A 19,526-nucleotide genomic window follows, 5' to 3' on the forward strand; every position below is an offset into this window, starting at 1 on the left:
TTTGGTGAATTTTGTAATTAGTTGTTTTAAGACAAAAATATGGTCTCGCGTACCAAATGTTGGCATGAAACCTATTTGTTCTTTAATTATTATTTCATTTTCTTGCAAATATCTAGTTAATCTTTGTTTTAGGATGGAGGTGAATAGTTCGCTGAGAGTATTGAGAAGATTCCTCTATAGTTACAAGGGTCAGTGGTATCACCCTTTTTGAAAATAGGTGTGATAATGCCAAGATTCCAGGATCTGGGATAGAAACCACTACTGAGGATAAGGTTGAACAATTTTTGTAGAGGTTTTATGAGTGTATGTCTACTACTTTTTATCATTTCATTTCTTATCCGATCAGATCCAGGGGATTTACCATTTTTTAGTTTGCTGATTGCATTTTGTATTTCCAGTTCAGATATTAAATTGTCTAGTACCGGTATATTGATAGACGATTGGTTGTGATCCACATCATCATATATATTGTTATCCTCAGGCATAGACGAGTTTAGATTTTTAAAGTGGTCATGCCATTTTTGATCTGGGATGCTATCATTTTTATTTACATTTTGTTCAGAACCTTGTAGTTCTTTAATCAGGTCCCAATATTTGTTTGGATTAGATTTACTCATTGTGTCTAGTTTATTAATAATGTAATTTTTTAAAATCTCTCTTACATTTTTAGGAGTCGTCTGTAATTTCGCTTGAGACTATAGCATGTTATTCTAAGTTGTTTATTGTATGGATGCTGACTGAGTGTTGATATTTTTTTTTTTTTCTTTTTACATATTATTGAGGTCTTTTGTAAACCATTTAGGATTTTTGTTTTCTATACCCGATTTGTAACCATGCCCTTTATTATTTATTTATGCCTCCAGATATATTTTTGAGATTAGTAAACTAACTTCATTAACTGATTCTTGATTTCCACTGAACTCTTTCCTGTTAAAGACATCAATTAATTTACCAATATTTTTGCTACACAAGGCATTGTTAAAATGTATTTTGGATTCATCGTTCCAGAAATATCTAAAGTTATTTTGCTGTTTGGCATTGTAATTGTCATTTTTGGCATCCCTGTACTTTGTAGATGCATTAGTTTGAAGATGAAATGATATCTGACAGTGGTCAGAAAACGATAAGTTAAGTGGGTGAACATGAAATAGGTTAAATTTCCCAAACAGATAGTTACTTGATATGGTATAATCCACTGTACTGCTACCTCTACTTTGGTGGCATGTAAATTTACCACCACTGTCCCCTATACATCTACCATTCAGAATGATTAACTCAGTGGCCATACAAAGATCAAGCAGAAGCTCACCATAGTGATTCCTAATGGCCATGTCCTGTAACGCTTTCTTTTTGAACCTGATGGCATAATTGGATACTGTATAATCTGTATTGTTATACATAACTAATTCTTGTTCATTTTTAGTTCTAGCGTTGAAATCCCCAGTCAGAATTATTGCCACTTTTTTTCATATTTGGCAATATCTTTTTTTAGTAGCTGATACAGATTGCATTTCACATAATACACCAATGAACATTGTCATGCGATTTATGAAAATATTACTTTTCCTTTTTGACAAAGTTATTTGCCCAGTATTTGACATGAGTATTTGACATGAAAACAATGCTTTTTGCTTGTTTGTCGAGTATTAATTTGCATATAGGTCCCAGGATAGCGTATAACTCAAATATATCGGATACCTCTCGCGTATACGTCCCTGAATATATCGGTTACCTCTTGCGTATAGGTCCCTGAATATATCGGTTACCTCTTGCTTATAGGTCCCTGAATATACCGGGTACGTCTCGTGTATAGGTCCCTGAATATATCGGGTACCTCTCGCGTATAGGTCCCTGAATATATCGGGTACCTCTCGCGTATAGGTCATTGAATATATTGGGTACCTCTCGCGTATAGGTCCCTGAATATATCAGGTACCTCTCGCGTATAGGTCCCTGAATATATCGGGTACCTCTCGCGTATAGGTCCCTGAATATATTGGGTACCTCTCGCGTATAGGTCCCTGAATATATCGAGTACGTCTCGCGTATAGGTCCCTGAATATACCGGGTACGTCTCGCGTATAGGTCCCTGAATATATCGGGTATCTCTCGCGTATAGGTCCCTGAATATATCGGGTACCTCTCGCGTATAGGTCCCTGAATATATCGGGTACCTCTCGCGTATAGGTCCCTGAATATATCGGGTACCTCTCGCGTATAGGTCCCTGAATATATCGGGTACCTCTCGCGTATAGGTCCCTGAATATATCGGGTACCTCTCGCGTATAGGTCCCTGAATATATCGGGTACCTCTCGCGTATAGGTCCCTGAATATACCGGATACCTCTCGCGTATAGGTCCCTGAATATTTCGGGTACCTCTCGCGTATAGGTCCCTGAATATACCGGATACCTCTCGTGTATAGGTCCCTGAATATTTCGGGTACCTCTCGCGTATAGGTCCCTGAATATATCGGGTACCTCTCGCGTATAGGTCCCTGAATATATCGGGTACCTCTCGCGTATAGGTCCCTGAATATACCGGATACCTCTCGCGTATAGGTCCCTGAATATTTCGGGTACCTCTCGCGTATAGGTCCCTGAATATACCGGATACCTCTCGTGTATAGGTCCCTGAATATTTCGGGTACCTCTCGCGTATAGGTCCCTGAATATATCGGGTACCTCTCGCGTATAGGTCCCTGAATATATCGGGTACCTCTCGCGTATAGGTCCCTGAATATACCGGATACCTCTCGCGTATAGGTCCCTGAATATTTTGGGTACCTCTTGCGTATAGGTCTCTGAATATATCGGGTACCTCTCGCGTATAGGTCCCTGAATATACCGGATACCTCTCGCGTATAGGTCCCTGAATATTTCGGGTACCTCTCGCGTATAGGTCCCTGAATATATCGGGTACCTCTCGCGTATAGGTCCCTGAATATATCGAGTACCTCTCGCGTATAGGTCCCTGAATATATCAGGTACCTCTCGCGTATAGGTCCCTGAATATATCGGGTACCTCTCGCGTATAGGTCCCTGAATATATCGAGTACCTCTTGCGTATAGGTCCCTGAATATATCGGGTACCTCTCGCGTATAGGTCCCTGAATATATCAGGTACCTCTCGCGTATAGGTCCCTGAATATATCGGGTACCTCTCGCGTATAGGTCCCTGAATATATCGGGTACGTCTCGCGTATAGGTCCCTGAATATATCGGGTACGTCTCGCATATAGGTCCCTGAATATATCGGGTACCTCTCGCGTATAGGTCCCTGAATATATCGGGTACGTCTCGCGTATAGGTCCCTGAATATATCGGGTACGTCTCGCATATAGGTCCCTGAATATATCGGGTACCTCTCGCGTATAGGTCCCTGAATATATCGGGTACCTCTCGCGTATAGGTCATTGAATATATTGGATACCTCTCGCGTATAGGTCCCTGAATATACCGGATACCTCTCGCGTATAGGTCCCTGAATATATCGGGTACCTCTCGCGTATAGGTCCCTGAATATATCGGGTACCTCTAGCGTATAGGTCCCTGAATATATCAGGTACATGTACGTCTCGCGTATAGGTCCCTGAATATATCGGGTACCTCTCGCGTATAGGTCCCTGAATATATCGGGTACCTCTCGCGTATAGGTCCCTGAATATATCGGGTACCTCTCGCGTATAGGTCCCTGAATATATCGAGTACCTCTCGCGTATAGGTCCCTGAATATATCGGGTACCTCTCGCGTATAGGTCCCTGAATATATCGGGTACCTCTCGCGTATAGCTCCCTGAATATACCGGGTACCTCTCGCGTATAGGTCCCTGAATATATCGGATACCTCTCGCGTATAGGTCATTGAATATATCGGGTACCTCTCGCGTATAGGTCCCTGAATATATCGGGTACCTCTCGCGTATAGGTCCCTGAATATATCGGGTACCTCTCGCGTATAGCTCCCTGAATATACCGGGTACCTCTCGCGTATAGGTCCCTGAATATATCGGATACCTCTCGCGTATAGGTCATTGAATATATCGGGTACCTCTCGCGTATAGGTCCCTGAATATATCGGGTACCTCTCGCGTATAGGTCCCTGAATATATCGGATACCTCTCGCGTATAGGTCATTGAATATATCGGGTACCTCTCGCGTATAGGTCCCTGAATATATCGGGTACCCCTTGCGTGTAACTACAATCGTACACATGATAAGTACCCAAGAGCTGATGCTTACAAAGAATGTAGATTTGTATTTGTACATTGAACATATCAGTACATTATTAGAATAAAATATTTTAAATAGTAAAAAGTAAAAAAAAATCAGGCCATGAATATTGAAAATGGCTTGACAGCTAAAACAAACTTTTAGACACTTCTTGTCTATGTTCGTTTGGACTGTAGTTCACGCATCTTCAGTTCCCGAACCCCATAGCCTGAAAAGACACAATACAATGAAGGTTAAATTTACCCCACTATAAACAAGTAAGGTACGGGAATTCCTCCAAAAAGTACACAAAATATAAAAATTCGTGCATGAAAGACGTCAGGTTGTTATTTGACGTCTTGAATTTTCACGGTGAATGTTTCGGCAAAACACTCCACTATCCACTGGGGAGGGGGGGGTTGTAACACAACACCACCGTGCAGGTGGGCAGTGGTTGTTTGCATAGATGGAGGAACCTTCTCCATTAGTTAATAGCAAGTTGGTCAGGTATGGTTGGCCTTGTATTACCATGATTCTGTATGTCTCACTGGTTTGCATGCATGTTATGAATGAATGTTGTACGACTGTAATTTTATTAACACTTACACATTTCCCGGAGTGATTGGCAATGGTTACAAATGTTTAAGAAAGAATAAAAGGTTACAAACAAATAAAAATAAAATAAAACAAACTAAGCTAATACATTACTGAGAAAAAAATATTAAGACTAAATTATTATACAATAAAAAGATAGAAAACAAAATGCGAAACTTAAACTGTGAAAAAAGATTGTCACCGGGGTTGCTGTCTTATTTTAAAACACTTCTTTAGGTACCTTGCTACAGGGAGTGTCAGACCACTGTTGATTAGCAAGGCTATGAATTGTTAGTCAGGGAGCCAAATCTCAGAAGTAGCCAATTTTGGGTTTTACCTTACCCGACATGACCCACTTTTTTGTACTACTTTTATTACTGACAGTTTGGGAAAATGGTTTGTATTTATCATGGCTATAAATACTCATTCATTGATTCAAACCTACTTATATTTGGTATCAGTAAACAGATTATGACACAAGCAATCAAAATATCACATTTGCTAGATCGGTGAATGTATAGTGACACCACAATGACATCAACATTCAGGAATGTGGGAAAATATGTGAATTACTATATTCTTGAAAAAATAATTTTCACTCAACATACTTCATTCAACCATTTTCTTTTTTATTTTGGTTTTCATTGCATAAAAAAAATATTCTGTACCAACAACTTCCTTTCTTTCACGCAAGAAGGTTATCAGCAATAGGGCAATGGTTTCTTTTCAATTTCTAATTGTTAAGTAAGCGATAAAAGATACGTATAATTACTTTTGTGCTGTGGGTAGTAAATATTTTGTAGAAGCAGTACAAGGTGATTTAAATACAATTATAACTAACCATATTGAGGTTACTTGAAATAGACAGCATTATTTTGTGCCACCATCAAGTATATTTAGTCGTCAGGTTCGTTTTCTTAACTTTATATCTGATGCATTCTTGATTTATTTCAACTGCATAAATGTTCTATTGTAATGTCTGGTAATTATAGATTCTTTTTTCATTGTAATTCAGTCATGAGTATGGTAATATCATAATTCAAATAATCACAAGTGAATTCATACAATTTTCACATGTTCTTTATTTGATGCTTAATTTTTCGCCAACCTTATATTGTCTGCAGACTTTGTAATATATATTCACTTTGATTACAGATGATTCGTTTGCCTATCCCGGGATTCCACAGAAACTGGGTATTACTGCAGTACATGTGTTAGTAATCTGTTCCTCGGATATCAATATGAAACCCGCTTTTAGCACTAAAAGGCAATGGGCATGTCGATTTTACTAAGTGTGTAATTTGTCAAGAAACTTGTAGTCAACTAACTGAAAGAGGGCTACCGAAATTACGAGAAGCTATCATCACTCGGGGGGGGGGGGCTAGGGCTACTTGCATAGAAGTGTAATACGGGTATGTGCCGCCCGACTGGGGTGTCATTTCATGTTATTACAAAACGCTTCAGCGTGGTATTAAGAGTTTGTTTTCAGGGGTGGGTGATACCAAGGTGGGAAATGGATGCACATATGGGGTTAATTCCTTGAATTGCAATATAGAGGGTTCAGGCTGAAATACAATATATAGTGTTTTCATGTTTCGTCTGACATTTCTGTGGTATTCTGCTGCTGTAAGTAATGCACGATTTGTTCCGAAATTCAGTATGTTGTGTGCATTTCAGGGTTATTCGTTTTTTGCTGAAAACACCCCTATTTTTTAGTGGCAGAGTCGAATAGTTTCACTCCCACTGGGAAATCTGTATTGTTGCTTGAATGAGAGCTAATTAAACACATTTTCCAGACCGGCGAAAGAGTATGCAACAGCCAATTTTAACAGCCTGTCACATGATTTTACTCTGAATGTCAACATGAAAAGAGGCTAGTCCATTTTACGCTGGAGTAATTGGGATTAGAATATGTGAGGGATAGTATCAACAGAGATGTGTATAATGAAAAGTAATATCTATCCTTCTTTTTCATCGCTGAGCATTTCTGTTTTAGAATATTGGTTTGAAAATGTTGAACTTGCATGATTTGCAATGTGTGTTTTTTACTGGAACTCCCTTATTGATCGAATCCCGGGTTTGAACGAGAACGGCACACCACATGATTCGTTTGAATACAATGCTGATGGCAAACATGCTGTGCTACTGCGGTACTCCACTGACGGGATGACTTACTAGTACTGCATGCTACAACTTCGCTTGTGATGTTGCTTGTTAGTCATGGATTAAATGAATCCTGATTACCAGTCAAATGTTGCTCATTTGACGTTGGTAATCTTTATTTGGAACTGAGTAACCTCCTGGTACTTCGTACTATGATAAAAATCAGTCAACATACATCATGTTCTCTCAATCGTAGTTTTCCATGTGATGTACACCTAATATGCCAAAAATGTTGCTGAACGATTTGAACTGGATAAAAATACTAGACGAAAATTTGTTTACAAAATAAAAATACTTCGGTTGCCAATGAAAACAAACTGGTAAAAAAAAGCAATATGTTTTCGGCTGTTATCATGGTAGGACGTGAACGTGAAGCTAACGTCTGTTTATAACTAAAACCGGGCACCTTATACGAGGTTTGCAAAATAACATTCAGTCTTTAGAAGTCACTTTATTTTATTGTTAGGACGTATTCAGCCGTTAAATGTATTATTTCCAACCGTTTTGCGATAGTATTTTCTAGATTGGAGGCAGCATTTACATTTAATTCAAAGTTCAAAGCTGCGTTGGGATTACGTTGACAGTGGTAACAATGTCGGCGCCGGTGATCTCTTACCAGTGCGCAACGTAGCCAGAATAAAAGGCATGATCATTTAGACACTGCTATTACAAGACTGGTAGGAGGTAATAAATTTGGGGCAAAAGTATTCAAAAAACAGATTTTGGCTGTTGCCATGGTAGCGGTAGGTCAGAATTGTTTTTCCAATTAGTGATGGTACGACCTGCCTGTCAAGTATGAACAAAATCAGCCAAGCCAAAAAATCACAGAAGAGTTAAAAAGCCATTCCTGCTGAACAGTTACTCTAACTTCGGGGTCAACTTTCTCATTAATGAAAAAAGATATCAAAAATTCAAATAGTAACTTTTTGCCCACACTCAAGCCGAGTACAATGAGTTATGTCTGAAGTGTTGTTTCACAGGGAGTTGGACAAACTTATGTATTTTAATAAATTATTGAATAATAAAATGTTATATAACTTTTCTTTTACCCCCTCCCCTTTCTGGTATCTATTTCAAAGAATCACTATTTTTATTTTGTAAACACATTTCCGTCTGCTATTTTTGTCAGGTTCAAATCGTTCACCAGCATTTTTGGCATGTTAGATGTACATCACATAGAATACTAGGATTGGGAGAACTTAATGTTTGTTGACCACCTGGAAACTGGGTTTTATAAATCTTGAAGGGCTCTCGGAAGATCCACCTGCAGCCTGGACCCGCAGTATGAGTTTGTGTTTTGTATATAATTATAGAGGGGAAAATAGACAAGGCCTTCAGACTTGGGAAAACGTGTTCCCATGACATTCACAACCTGGGTGCATTTTTGGGTTCAAGGTCACATTATTGATTTATGTATGTTCAGTATTGAGCTACATGTAATAATTTAGTAATTTTATTAACACTTACATATTCCCTGGAGGGATTGGCAATGGTTACAAAAGTTTAAAAAGGAATAAAAGGTTACAAAACAGTAAATAGATAAAAAAAAAAGCAAAAAAACAAAACAATCTAAGCTAATACATTACAGATAATAGCATGTACAAGAGGGAATAGCTAGAAACTTCAAACTTGGAACACATTTTCCTCTTGTAAACCACAGGGCAAAATGACAAAAATACTATAAAACTACATTACAAAAATAGCAAGTGCTATCAAAATTGGCACATATTTTTTTGAAAAATTGCCAGTGTAATCAAAATTAGCACACAATTTCCTTATTTGATTTGCAAGACCTTGCAACATTTCAAGGTAAAGGCCAAGTGGGTTTTGTTAGTATGTGTTTTCTATATAACTAGAGGAAAAATAGGACCTCAGACTTGAAAATGAAAATGTGTTCCCCATGCCATTACAAAACCTGGGTGCATTTTCAGGTCAAAAGGTCACAGGTCACATTATTGCTTTATGTAATTTCAGTATTGAGCTGTATAGCTAGGAACTTCAAACATGTAAGCTACAAGACACACATTTTGGGACAGGTCAGTAGTGCAAAGGAGCGCTTGGTCAGTGTTCAATAATTTGCGTCTGAAACCATACCTTTTAAAGCAGGAATTCTGTTCTTGTGACTGTATTCTAGAGATTTACAATGCGTCTGAAACCATACCTTTTAAAGCAGGAATTCTGTTCTTGTGACTGTATTCTAGAGATTTACAATGCGTCTGAAACCATACCTTTTAAAGCAGGAATTCTGTTCTTGTGACTGTATTCTAGAGATTTACAATCCCCCATGCCATTTGGTAGGAGTCAAAGAGTTTAGCCACTTCCATAATGTGCACCAGTGTTCAGGACAAAAAGTCAATAAACTTTCAATTTCAATTAAACATGCAAAACATACTCGAATCCAGTGATTAGGCGTGCGATGGCACAGTAAACTCCTCAGACTGCATTTACATCACATCAACCAAGACAAAGTCAGAGTATCTGTCGGTCTAATCTGTATCTATTTTTTTCCATTTAACATCAATTCATTTACTTGCACAAATTGTTCAAATTACCAGTACAATATATGTATAATCTCATGTAACAAAATTCACAGAAAAAAATGAAATATAAACATTTGATATCTGAATCTACATAAATGCTTTATGTAACATTACTAACTTTTTAACATGAACCACTGAATTAGCGGACTGCTCAAGTTATTAGCAATCAACATTCAAAGCCTACAAACAAGGAACATTCATGAATAGACACCCAGACCAAGTCAGACTCTTTTTGAGTACCCTGAAACATTCCAATTTGCCATGGGAGGGGGCTTATTGTAATCAAAACGAAATGAAACGGGATAACACACGTAATGAAAATTAAACTGTAATCAGTGAAAATGGGTTTTATACGCACAATATTTACAAAATATTTGCTGAAAATAATATTTAATACGTATATGGCTTGTTTCGCTAATTACAGATAATCAAAAATCTGTATTCAGCGAAACAAGGGTCTTACACATACAATATTCACAACTGTCGGACAAAACTTGACCAGTATATTCCCCTTTCAGTCGTATATATAACGACATGAAACAATTGCCGAGAATAACAATATTTAATCAGTAAATGGTTCGTTTTGCTAATTACAGATAACTGGAAATCTGTATTCAGCGAAACAAGGGTCTTACACATACAATATTTACAACTGTCGAACGAAACTTGACTTGCCGCAAATAAAGAAATTTTAATTACTGGTAGTAAATGGTTCGTTTCACTAATTACAGATAACCGGAATGCACGGACGGAACATAAGTCCCCGTTTGCGACTATGTCCAACGGGGCCTAATTACAAATGTTGTCACTCTTCAATGATGAATTAGCTGTGTTTTGATTATTTGATTGGTGGAAATGTAGCCTTTACATTAAGCAAAATGATACTTAAAATTAACTGAATAAATTAAAATAATTTATTGTGAATTACTTCTAAAAGTCATGAACATTCACTGTGGAAAGATACAGATTTGTTAAATTGGTTTCTCTATATGGAACCCTGTGGAAATGGAATAAACTTTCTTTTCTTTATGAAGAACTCAGAAATCATCAATTGGGAAAAAATTGCAGCCAGTCACAAAACATAATTAAGTGTATAAGTATCTCATGCTATATTTGTGTATCACATTTGAACAGAATTGATTATTGACATAGACATAACAAAACTGATGCCAAACATAAAAAAATTAAGTTTACCTAATATCTATATATGCGGTTAAGGCATTTTGATATGAAGTCATTGATTTAGATTTGGTAATCATGGAAACATCTTGTTTCAATTAAAGTGTTCAATATGGGTCCCATACACAAAATTGAACAGTCGATACTCAAGAATTGTATCACCATGTGCATATTCAAATTACATGTAAATTAGATGTAACATGAAATCAAACATGACACACTTCATATATACAAACCAGTAATTTTAGATACGGTATTATTATTTAAATATAACATTGTCAATACCAGTGAATGTCACGAATGCAAATTATTTGCTTTACCTAATTCCCTTGAACTAGCAACCTGACTCAGATAATAATAATAAGGATTAAATAAACATAACGTAAGTATTACAACCCTGTCCATTGATAAAAACAGCGGGTGACAGAATGATTTCATTTTAATTGCATAAAAAAAAATTAATACTTAATACACTCATCTTTACTGAAAAAAAAAGATAATTTTTGGGTAATATTTAATGATTATCTTGAATATACATAATCAAATTTGGCCAAGATATAAAACTGGTTAGTATAATAGTCAAGTTTGAAAGAAATTTGTTAAAAACTGTTTGTTTCATAGTAATCACAAGAAAAAATTTTCAATTTAAATCACAAAATTATTTGATCCAGTGCACTATTTATGTGACTGCCAATTTTAAAATATATCTATTAACATTAGGCAATTTCAGAGGACACCCCTCTGTTACCCTATAAAATAAAATTGTTGATTAATAGTGGAGTCAAATAAATGAAATAGATAGTCACAGTTTGAGATTTACCACATGTATCCAAAACAAAACATGTGAGTATTTTTTGCACTGTGTCATTTGTTTACAATTGTGGCAACCTGCATGCGAATGTCTGATATAAATGTGGCTCATTGATCAGCACTAGCTCATGATCTTCTGTGAAATATTCCTCATAAGTTGTTTTATTAACAGAAACACATACATGTATATTTAATAACAACTGTTTTACAGCAGCTAACAATGCCATTAATGTATCTCTGGGTGTAAATGACCAGTCACTGTGCATTCATAGCCATGCAAAACATCAACAAGTGCATATTATCCATGGCTAGTTAATGCTTCACTTCATTTTCTGGGCCACATGTGAACCATACTACTCACTGCATGTATAAAAATTGGCTTCAGACAGGTAGATTTTTACACCAAAGAGTCATCGGTTATAGTCATCTTGATCACACACTATGCAGAACTACTTAATCTCAATCAGGTTGTCTACTTTGAGTATTGTTGTTCAAATTTCACAATTATTATCAGCTTTTGTTGTATACTAGTACTGTACAATACTTTATTTTCACTTGGAATTTATTTTCGCTATTTTCGCTGAAGGGATGATTCCGTGAAAATAAAATCCAGCGAAAATACATTTTTTCCTATATTTCACATTAAACTCATAAAAAATCAGTGAAAATAAATTCCATATAAAATGCCCAAAAAGCTTTTTCAGCGAAAATTAATTCCAGCGAAAATAAAGTATTCCACAGTATTTTAATACAGCATATACAAACACATGCACAGATAATTATGACGACAGCAACAGTTCCAACTGAAATACCAATGATAGCTCCTAATTGAAGGTCAGTTGCTTCTGCCAAGTCTATAAAATAGAAAAGAACAGATATATAAGTACATATATATACTGTATGTATGTACGTATAATAGTTTCAATTGGTTTACAGCAATAAAATACAATATACTGGATTTTGCAGTAAATTCACCCAGGGCCGTTAAACGGCAGTTCGGGTTTTTAAAAAAATAAAATGGGACCAAGAAACCGCCCAGGGCGATTTTTCAGCAGTTTTTTAAGGTGTTATTTTAATCTTTTCTGATGCCTGAAAGTTTCGCCGTAGTCATTGACACCTATTCAAGAGTATTGATGTTTATTACGACCAGCGTGAATGGGTTAGCTTCGTTTCGACAATGAGCTGTTATCGCTGTAAATAATGTTAAATTATTCTTTAAATGCTCAGTTTATCTTTTGAAAACAACTAATTTTTTTATTTAAAAACAAATCATGCCGCTTTCCAATCGAAATCCAAGCCAAAAAATCGTACAACAACATCGGCAAGTCTCTTCCGCGCTGACTTCAATAACATTAACATATATAAATGTTCTATGGTATTGGTTAATTATCGATTTGACCTGTCAGGTCAAAGAACATCATCTCAGGTCACACGAGGTTCGTTAATGAGAAAGATGCGCTGTCTAAATTGTTAATCCAGCTAGAAAAAAATGTATACAATTGCCGGTGTTGAAAATCGGCGTAGGTGGATTTTTCAATGAAAATATAAGCCCCCCCCCAAAAAAATATTTGATGATAAATTTTTGAAATTTGAACCCCAAATAAGGGCCCACCAGCCATGTAACCGCCCAGGTTGATTTTTCGGATCGGCAAATTTACGGCAGAATCCAGTATATAATACTTAGTGTAAGTAAAATGTCAGTCATTGCTATAATTTCTGATAAAAATATTTGGTATAAATATTCACTAGCTTGGCTTATTATTATGTCTTCTCTTGAACTCATAAATATCTGGACATCACTTTTAATTCTTCTAGAATATTGATATTATATTAAATAACTTTTGGCTTTCTGTTTGGTATTCCATGAAAAAATGTTCTTCATTTTCAATTTTGTTCTGGGATCATTGCTACACCTTCTGTTTTTTAAAGGTATTTTGGGTTGGGTATGTCTACCCTTCTCTATTTCTAATACATGACTGCTAATCCTGAAACGAGTCAATATGATTTTATGTTTCAGATTACATATATGTGTGCAAGTCAAATAATCTAAGTACCACTGTATCCATTAGCAGAGACTGATTCCAAACTATAATAAAAATGGAAAAATTGACTAATTACGCAAATTAGGTAATTAATGTGCACAGAATTTCACCCAAAACATAATCAAATCTGCACATTAGCCCAGAGCATATATGCAACAAGTCTTATCGAAAACCAACATTTGTTCTTGATATATCAGTGGAATTCACAGACGAACATGTGCACACGGGTTACCAATGTTGTTGTTAATTCAAGTTTAATTGAATAACTTAACATAGAAATGTTTGTGAAGCTTTAGTTCAGTGAAGGGGGTAGGTATGGTACAATTATATTAATACTAGTAGCTTTGTGATGAGTGGCTTTTGTAGTGAGTAGCTTTCGTTACATGTCAAAGCAAGTTGGTAAATTTTTAACAAATCCAAAATCACTCTCGATAATTTTGTTTACTTTGCATGTGTACTATAGTTGCATGTGTAGATCATTATCATTTGATTGTGCATATCTTAATACATACATGTACATTAACAAAAATATCTATGAAATATTAATTAGAGAAGTTATTCTTTAACCTGGACTTAAGAAATAATTATTTTCCTTGCTATAATGATAAATGAGATTCAAAACTCACATCTGGCCATTTAATGATATTAGGATTGTCAGCTTGTCTATGGGTGCTACAGGTATTTATTTTGTAGTTTCATTTTCATTTTCCATAGGATCTGTAGTATCTTTTGCTTACTGATTTGACTACACTGTGTACTTGGCTATTTCCAGCACATGTATGCTGTGTTCTCCAGCATAAATATCTGATTATTCAGAAACATGAGATTGTAATGTGAATTTCGTTCATTAATGCTGTATGAGGACGCTATCTTCAGGTCCTACCTTTTATTCCCATGTTGACTATGCCTTGGACCATTTACTTACTTAATACTTCCTTATCAGTTTCTGTCTGGTACATACAAAATGTGTCCAAAAGCTGAAACTCAGTTGCCCGTGTCCAGAGAGAGACACAAAACCAAAACAGTCAGCCGTATAGCTGTCCACACCAGCGATATGATTTTACACATAGAAATTGAGAATCGCAATTGCATAGGAATGAACTTTAAATATCCCGGCCAGAATTCATCAGTCTTCATTATTGATATAAATGGTATTTCCGTCTATTTGCTTAGTGGTCTAAGAGTGAACATTGTCAAGTTCTTGAGTGTGTCTTTACGTACAGCAACGTGAACATTATTGATACAATCAAAGACACGCTGAACAGGAAGTTCATTTTGGGCTAGTGCCATTGCCAAATTTTGAGCAGTAGAGGACTATTTATACAGGAGACGTTCCATTAGGAAATTGTTAAAATTGTTCAACTGACATATCAACATATTCACCAAAAAAACAACGTTGCTTTGTTTCTAGGCACGCAACAAACTCAAAACAAAGGAAGTCGTCTGATCCAAATGACCTGCGTCCTTGAAAATTTAGTCTATAATCATCTTTGTGTTTTCAAGTGAAAAAAGGTCAAGGCCAAAAAAAGAACCAATTTTTGTCAAATCTTTTCAACGATTAGTTAGGTCATTGGGAACATGAATTACTTAGGCAACAAAAAAGCAGTGATAATAACCAAGAATGTCCCAAAAAGAGGAAATGTTTTAACAATTGCAAAGAATGTCTTTTTATGGAGGGCTATTGTTTTGATGTCTAGATATATAATCAGTAATCACAATACTATGAGGTTATTATGAGGATACTTAAGTATGCACGAAGTGCATAATTTGAGATATCCTCGTAATAACCTTATTATTATACATCTTTTCCCTCCAAGGGTACATCATGGGAATGCCGAAATCCAAAAATTTTAGAACAGAATCAGCGAGTCCGGTCAAACCCTGGTGGCAGCCATTTGTTTTTATTATTAGAGAACGCTTATGCGCGTAATCATGATTATGGTATCCTATTATGGTAGGATGAAAAATACCATGTAAAATACCGCCAAATACGGTGACGACAGATGTATAATAATAACCATTATATGTACTTATACTAACCATTAGCCAAGTCATCATAACATACTAATTCATCTATACCATCAAAACAGTCTCGACGTCTATCACACACCCAATAGGATGGAATACAAGCACCGTCAGAACAGGTAAATGAGTATTCATCACATGCTATATATAAAATGAAATGTGAATGAAATCGAAAAAAGAATTATTCATAAGAACATTCACAAAAATCAAAGAAAGCTTAGAAAGAACTCCTGAGAGTATTGGAGACACATTAAAATTATTTCAAAATTACTTGTACTTGAGATATTAATGGAAAAGCTGAAAACTAATTATGCAAATCAGGTAATTAATATGAGCAGATTTGAGTGTAAAACTAGGTCTGCACAATGTAACAGACCATCTTTATACCAAGTTTCATTGAAATGTGATTAGAACCAAAAAATTATGAATTATTATGCTAATTAGGGTAATAATATGAGCAGATTTTATTCGAAAACTAATCAGGTCAGTTTATTGTCCTAGAGCATATATGTACCAAGTTTCATTGAAATTTGATGATTAGTACTTGAAATATCAGTGTGAAACTTGAAAATTAACTATGCAAATTAGGTAATTTTTATGCACAGATTTTCACCCAAAACTAATCAAATTAGTTCAGAGCATCTATGTACTGAGTTTCATCAAAATCCAATGAGTGATTCTTTAAATATCAGAGGAACAGTTATGGAACAGCTAAAAATTAGCTAATTATCATGCAAATTAGGTAATTATTATGCATGGATTTTTACCCAAACCTCATTAAATCTGCACATTGGCCAGAGCATCTATGCACTAAGTTTCATGGAAAACCGATGTATGGTTTTTGAGATATCAGTGGAACAGACGGACACCCCCCCTCCACACACACACACACACACCTTCACGACGTACCATCATTGTGACGACATACATTGGATTAACTTTTAATATAGTTGAATTAACTTTTAATATAGTTGAATTAACTTTTAATATACTGTAAAGGGGGTAATTATTCACTGGGTTTTAATTTAGCTTATTTCGCTGACTGGAAAAATGCGCTAAATTAAAACCCAATGAATATGTAAAATTTAGCATAGAACACATTGTCTAAATGATAAAACCGTGAATTTAAAACCCACTGAATACGCCTGAAAAGGTAAATCAGTGAAATTTAAACCCAGTGAAAATTAGTCATTTTACAGTAGTTGCAATATGAACTTGATTAAAATGCGTTCCTATATAGGGTTGCATTTTAATTGGAATTTAATTAACTTAACTACAATGCAATTCAACGTAGAATTGTGTTGTAATTGGGTAGATATGGTACAATTGTATTAATGTTAATATAAATACCTTCCCCCTTTACTAAACCTAAGCTACGCAAACTTAACTTAAATTTGATTAAACATTAATATAAATTATGAAAATAGTGAGGGTCATCACAATGTACATGTAGGTCCTGTCATCACAAGTCAATGTAAAGTTAAATTGAACTTGAGTGATCACAACGTTGGTACCATACAGGCAAACACACACAAACTAACTGCAAAGACTCCCATTGTGTGCTTTGATCGCAGGAGTCAACAATCATTGAGATTGCACAGTACCTCCCCCCTTTCACCTGTAGTCAATCTCACTGTAGATATTACCAAATGGATAGACTTACCAAAGGTATATAATACAGTATCCTTGTATAATAACATGTCATTTACTTTTTTATAGCTTAAAAATATATCCTTAAATGTACATGAATTGTAAAAGAAATTTGCTGAGTTTGTTGTTCAACCAGATCAGAGTTATGATGTGAGATGAAAAGATGGACACACAGACTATTATAGGGACTTAAAATGATCACATGCACACATAACCCAGTACGTATGATCCTGATCACAAAGCCATGTTCATTTGCGAGAAATGATTCGGACATATTTACAGACCACGATTTTAAGATTTAGACAAACTTGAAATACACAGCTTACAAAATACACATTTTACAGTACTACCTATGCTATAGGCCGTCACACCTGTTAAAGTTTTGCATGCATGTGTGCTTCTATTATTGAAGTATGTGTTGCAAATCAAATCATGGGCATAGTTGTCGCAGCAGATTGCGAGCCAGTGTTGACCAATGAGGGACATTTGTTATCACACATTCACATGCTGGTCATATAACATCACAGTGGGACGGCCTACAAATAAGTAACTCACCACCACATATAGCAGCATGTTCATCACCACCATTAGGACAGTCTGGAACACCATCACAAGCCCAATATCTTGGTATGCAGCTTGAATCATGTTCACACATAAAATCTGTTCCATAACACTGCCCTAAAAAATTAGTTGAAATCATTACTGTCTTATCTTTACATACTCGCATGAAATATTTTGATGTTATTATATGACAAATGCTGTGTTGAGTTATCTCGGTAGTTGTTCTTGTCTTATATATCTGTGTAATATCATAGAATAACCTATTTATCAAACATGGTTTCATGATTTATATGAGCCATGTGGGACAAATACATATGATTTCAAAGCAAATTTCATTATTTCCTTTGGAACAGACATCGCATGCATGCTCTTGGTCATAGTTTTAGGAACACTTCAGGTCTCATGCCACTAATTAACCAATGGCTGCTCGTAGCCCTCAATTTAAATGCCTAGCAAGAACCAATGACATTTTTTAAATATTTTTTTTCTCAGGTGCTCCCTGTTTGAGGGCGTAATCACCTGGGTCAGAGGTGAGACCAACATGTGGTCTTTTGTTTACTACTTAGCGGCTGTGTACCTGTGGGTTTATTCTGTGTGTATTTGGATGTTCTAATCTTGGTTTTTTTCCAGTGATTTCTCTTGGTGAAATCCAAATACAGTAGGTGTGTCTTGTTTACCTGAATTTGAGCTGGCCAACATGTTAGTTTTTTTCATATGGTTGATTACTGGCATGTTGATTTCCCATTTTTGAGCCATATTTTCAACTTTCTTCGTCATTTTCATATAGCAATCTCGTCATATATGTTAACATTGTCATCTATGGAAATTCAATTAGTGGTATGAGTCCTTCATAGTTGATGGGGTAATCATAATATTGCGTACACTCAATTTAAACCTAGCAATGCAAATTTGATTATGACTGCAATCATATAGTAACAATTTTGAATGTGTTAAATTGGTCTCATGCAATTCAACTCTGCATATCAAGTGAGGTTTTGATATACCTGTGAGACTAACAGAATGTCTAGGGTGAAGTGGATAAAGAGTTATAACACGTACAACATTCAAAATGAGGTACAAACATAGTTTGCATGGTTCAAATTTTCAACCTTTGCAATTAAACTAGCTTTGTTTAATTATAGTTCCAGGTAATTACAGAAGAGTAACAGTGGCCATTGTACCATTATTAATCAAAGAAAGCTTAGAAAGAACTCCCGTGTGCTGAGAGTATTGAAGACACATTAAAAATTAATTGAACTTTGAATAAATAATTGAATAAATTGAATTGAGATATTGATGGAAAAGCTTAAGCAAATAAGGTAACTAATATGAACAGAATTGAGTGTAAAACTAATAAGGTCGTCACAATGTAAAATAAGATCTGCATAATGTAATATCTATGTACCAAAATTCATTGAAATGTGATTAGAATAAAAAAATTATTAATTATTATGCTAATTAGAGAGTTAATATGAACAGATTTTACCCCAAAATTAATCAGGCTGTCTGTTGTTCTAGAGCATTTATGATACCAGTATTAATTAATTATGTTAATTAGGTGATTAAGAAGCATAAATATTTACCAAAAACTAATATGGTGTATAGTCCCAGGTTCATTGAAATGTGATGATGAGTACTCTTTAAAAGTGTCATTAAAAACCAATGAGTGGTTCTTCAGACATTAGTGCAACAGTCATGGAACAGCAAAAAATTAACTAGTTATGCAAATTAGGTAATTAATAAGTACAAT

The 19,526-nt window shown here is 35.5% G+C and overlaps 1 protein-coding gene across 1 annotated transcript; it reads right to left on the bottom strand.

Moving 5' to 3' along the window:
• Positions 1-4,388: 4,388 nt before the first annotated feature.
• On the bottom strand, positions 4,389-18,565 carry LOC146750906 (uncharacterized). The gene is made up of 5 exons (XM_085498019.1): positions 18,454-18,565; positions 17,771-17,893; positions 15,581-15,706; positions 12,311-12,352; positions 4,389-4,441 (listed from the first exon to the last, which is right to left on the bottom strand). Exons 1-5 carry the CDS (start codon positions 18,557-18,559, stop codon positions 4,389-4,391), a joined length of 450 nt encoding a protein of 149 aa, XP_085354145.1. The 5' UTR covers positions 18,560-18,565.
• Positions 18,566-19,526: the final 961 nt, after the last annotated feature.

Source organism: Saccoglossus kowalevskii, chromosome 1 (assembly GCF_978046115.1).
Source record: "Saccoglossus kowalevskii chromosome 1, keSacKowa6.1, whole genome shotgun sequence".
NCBI lineage: Eukaryota > Metazoa > Hemichordata > Enteropneusta > Harrimaniidae > Saccoglossus > Saccoglossus kowalevskii.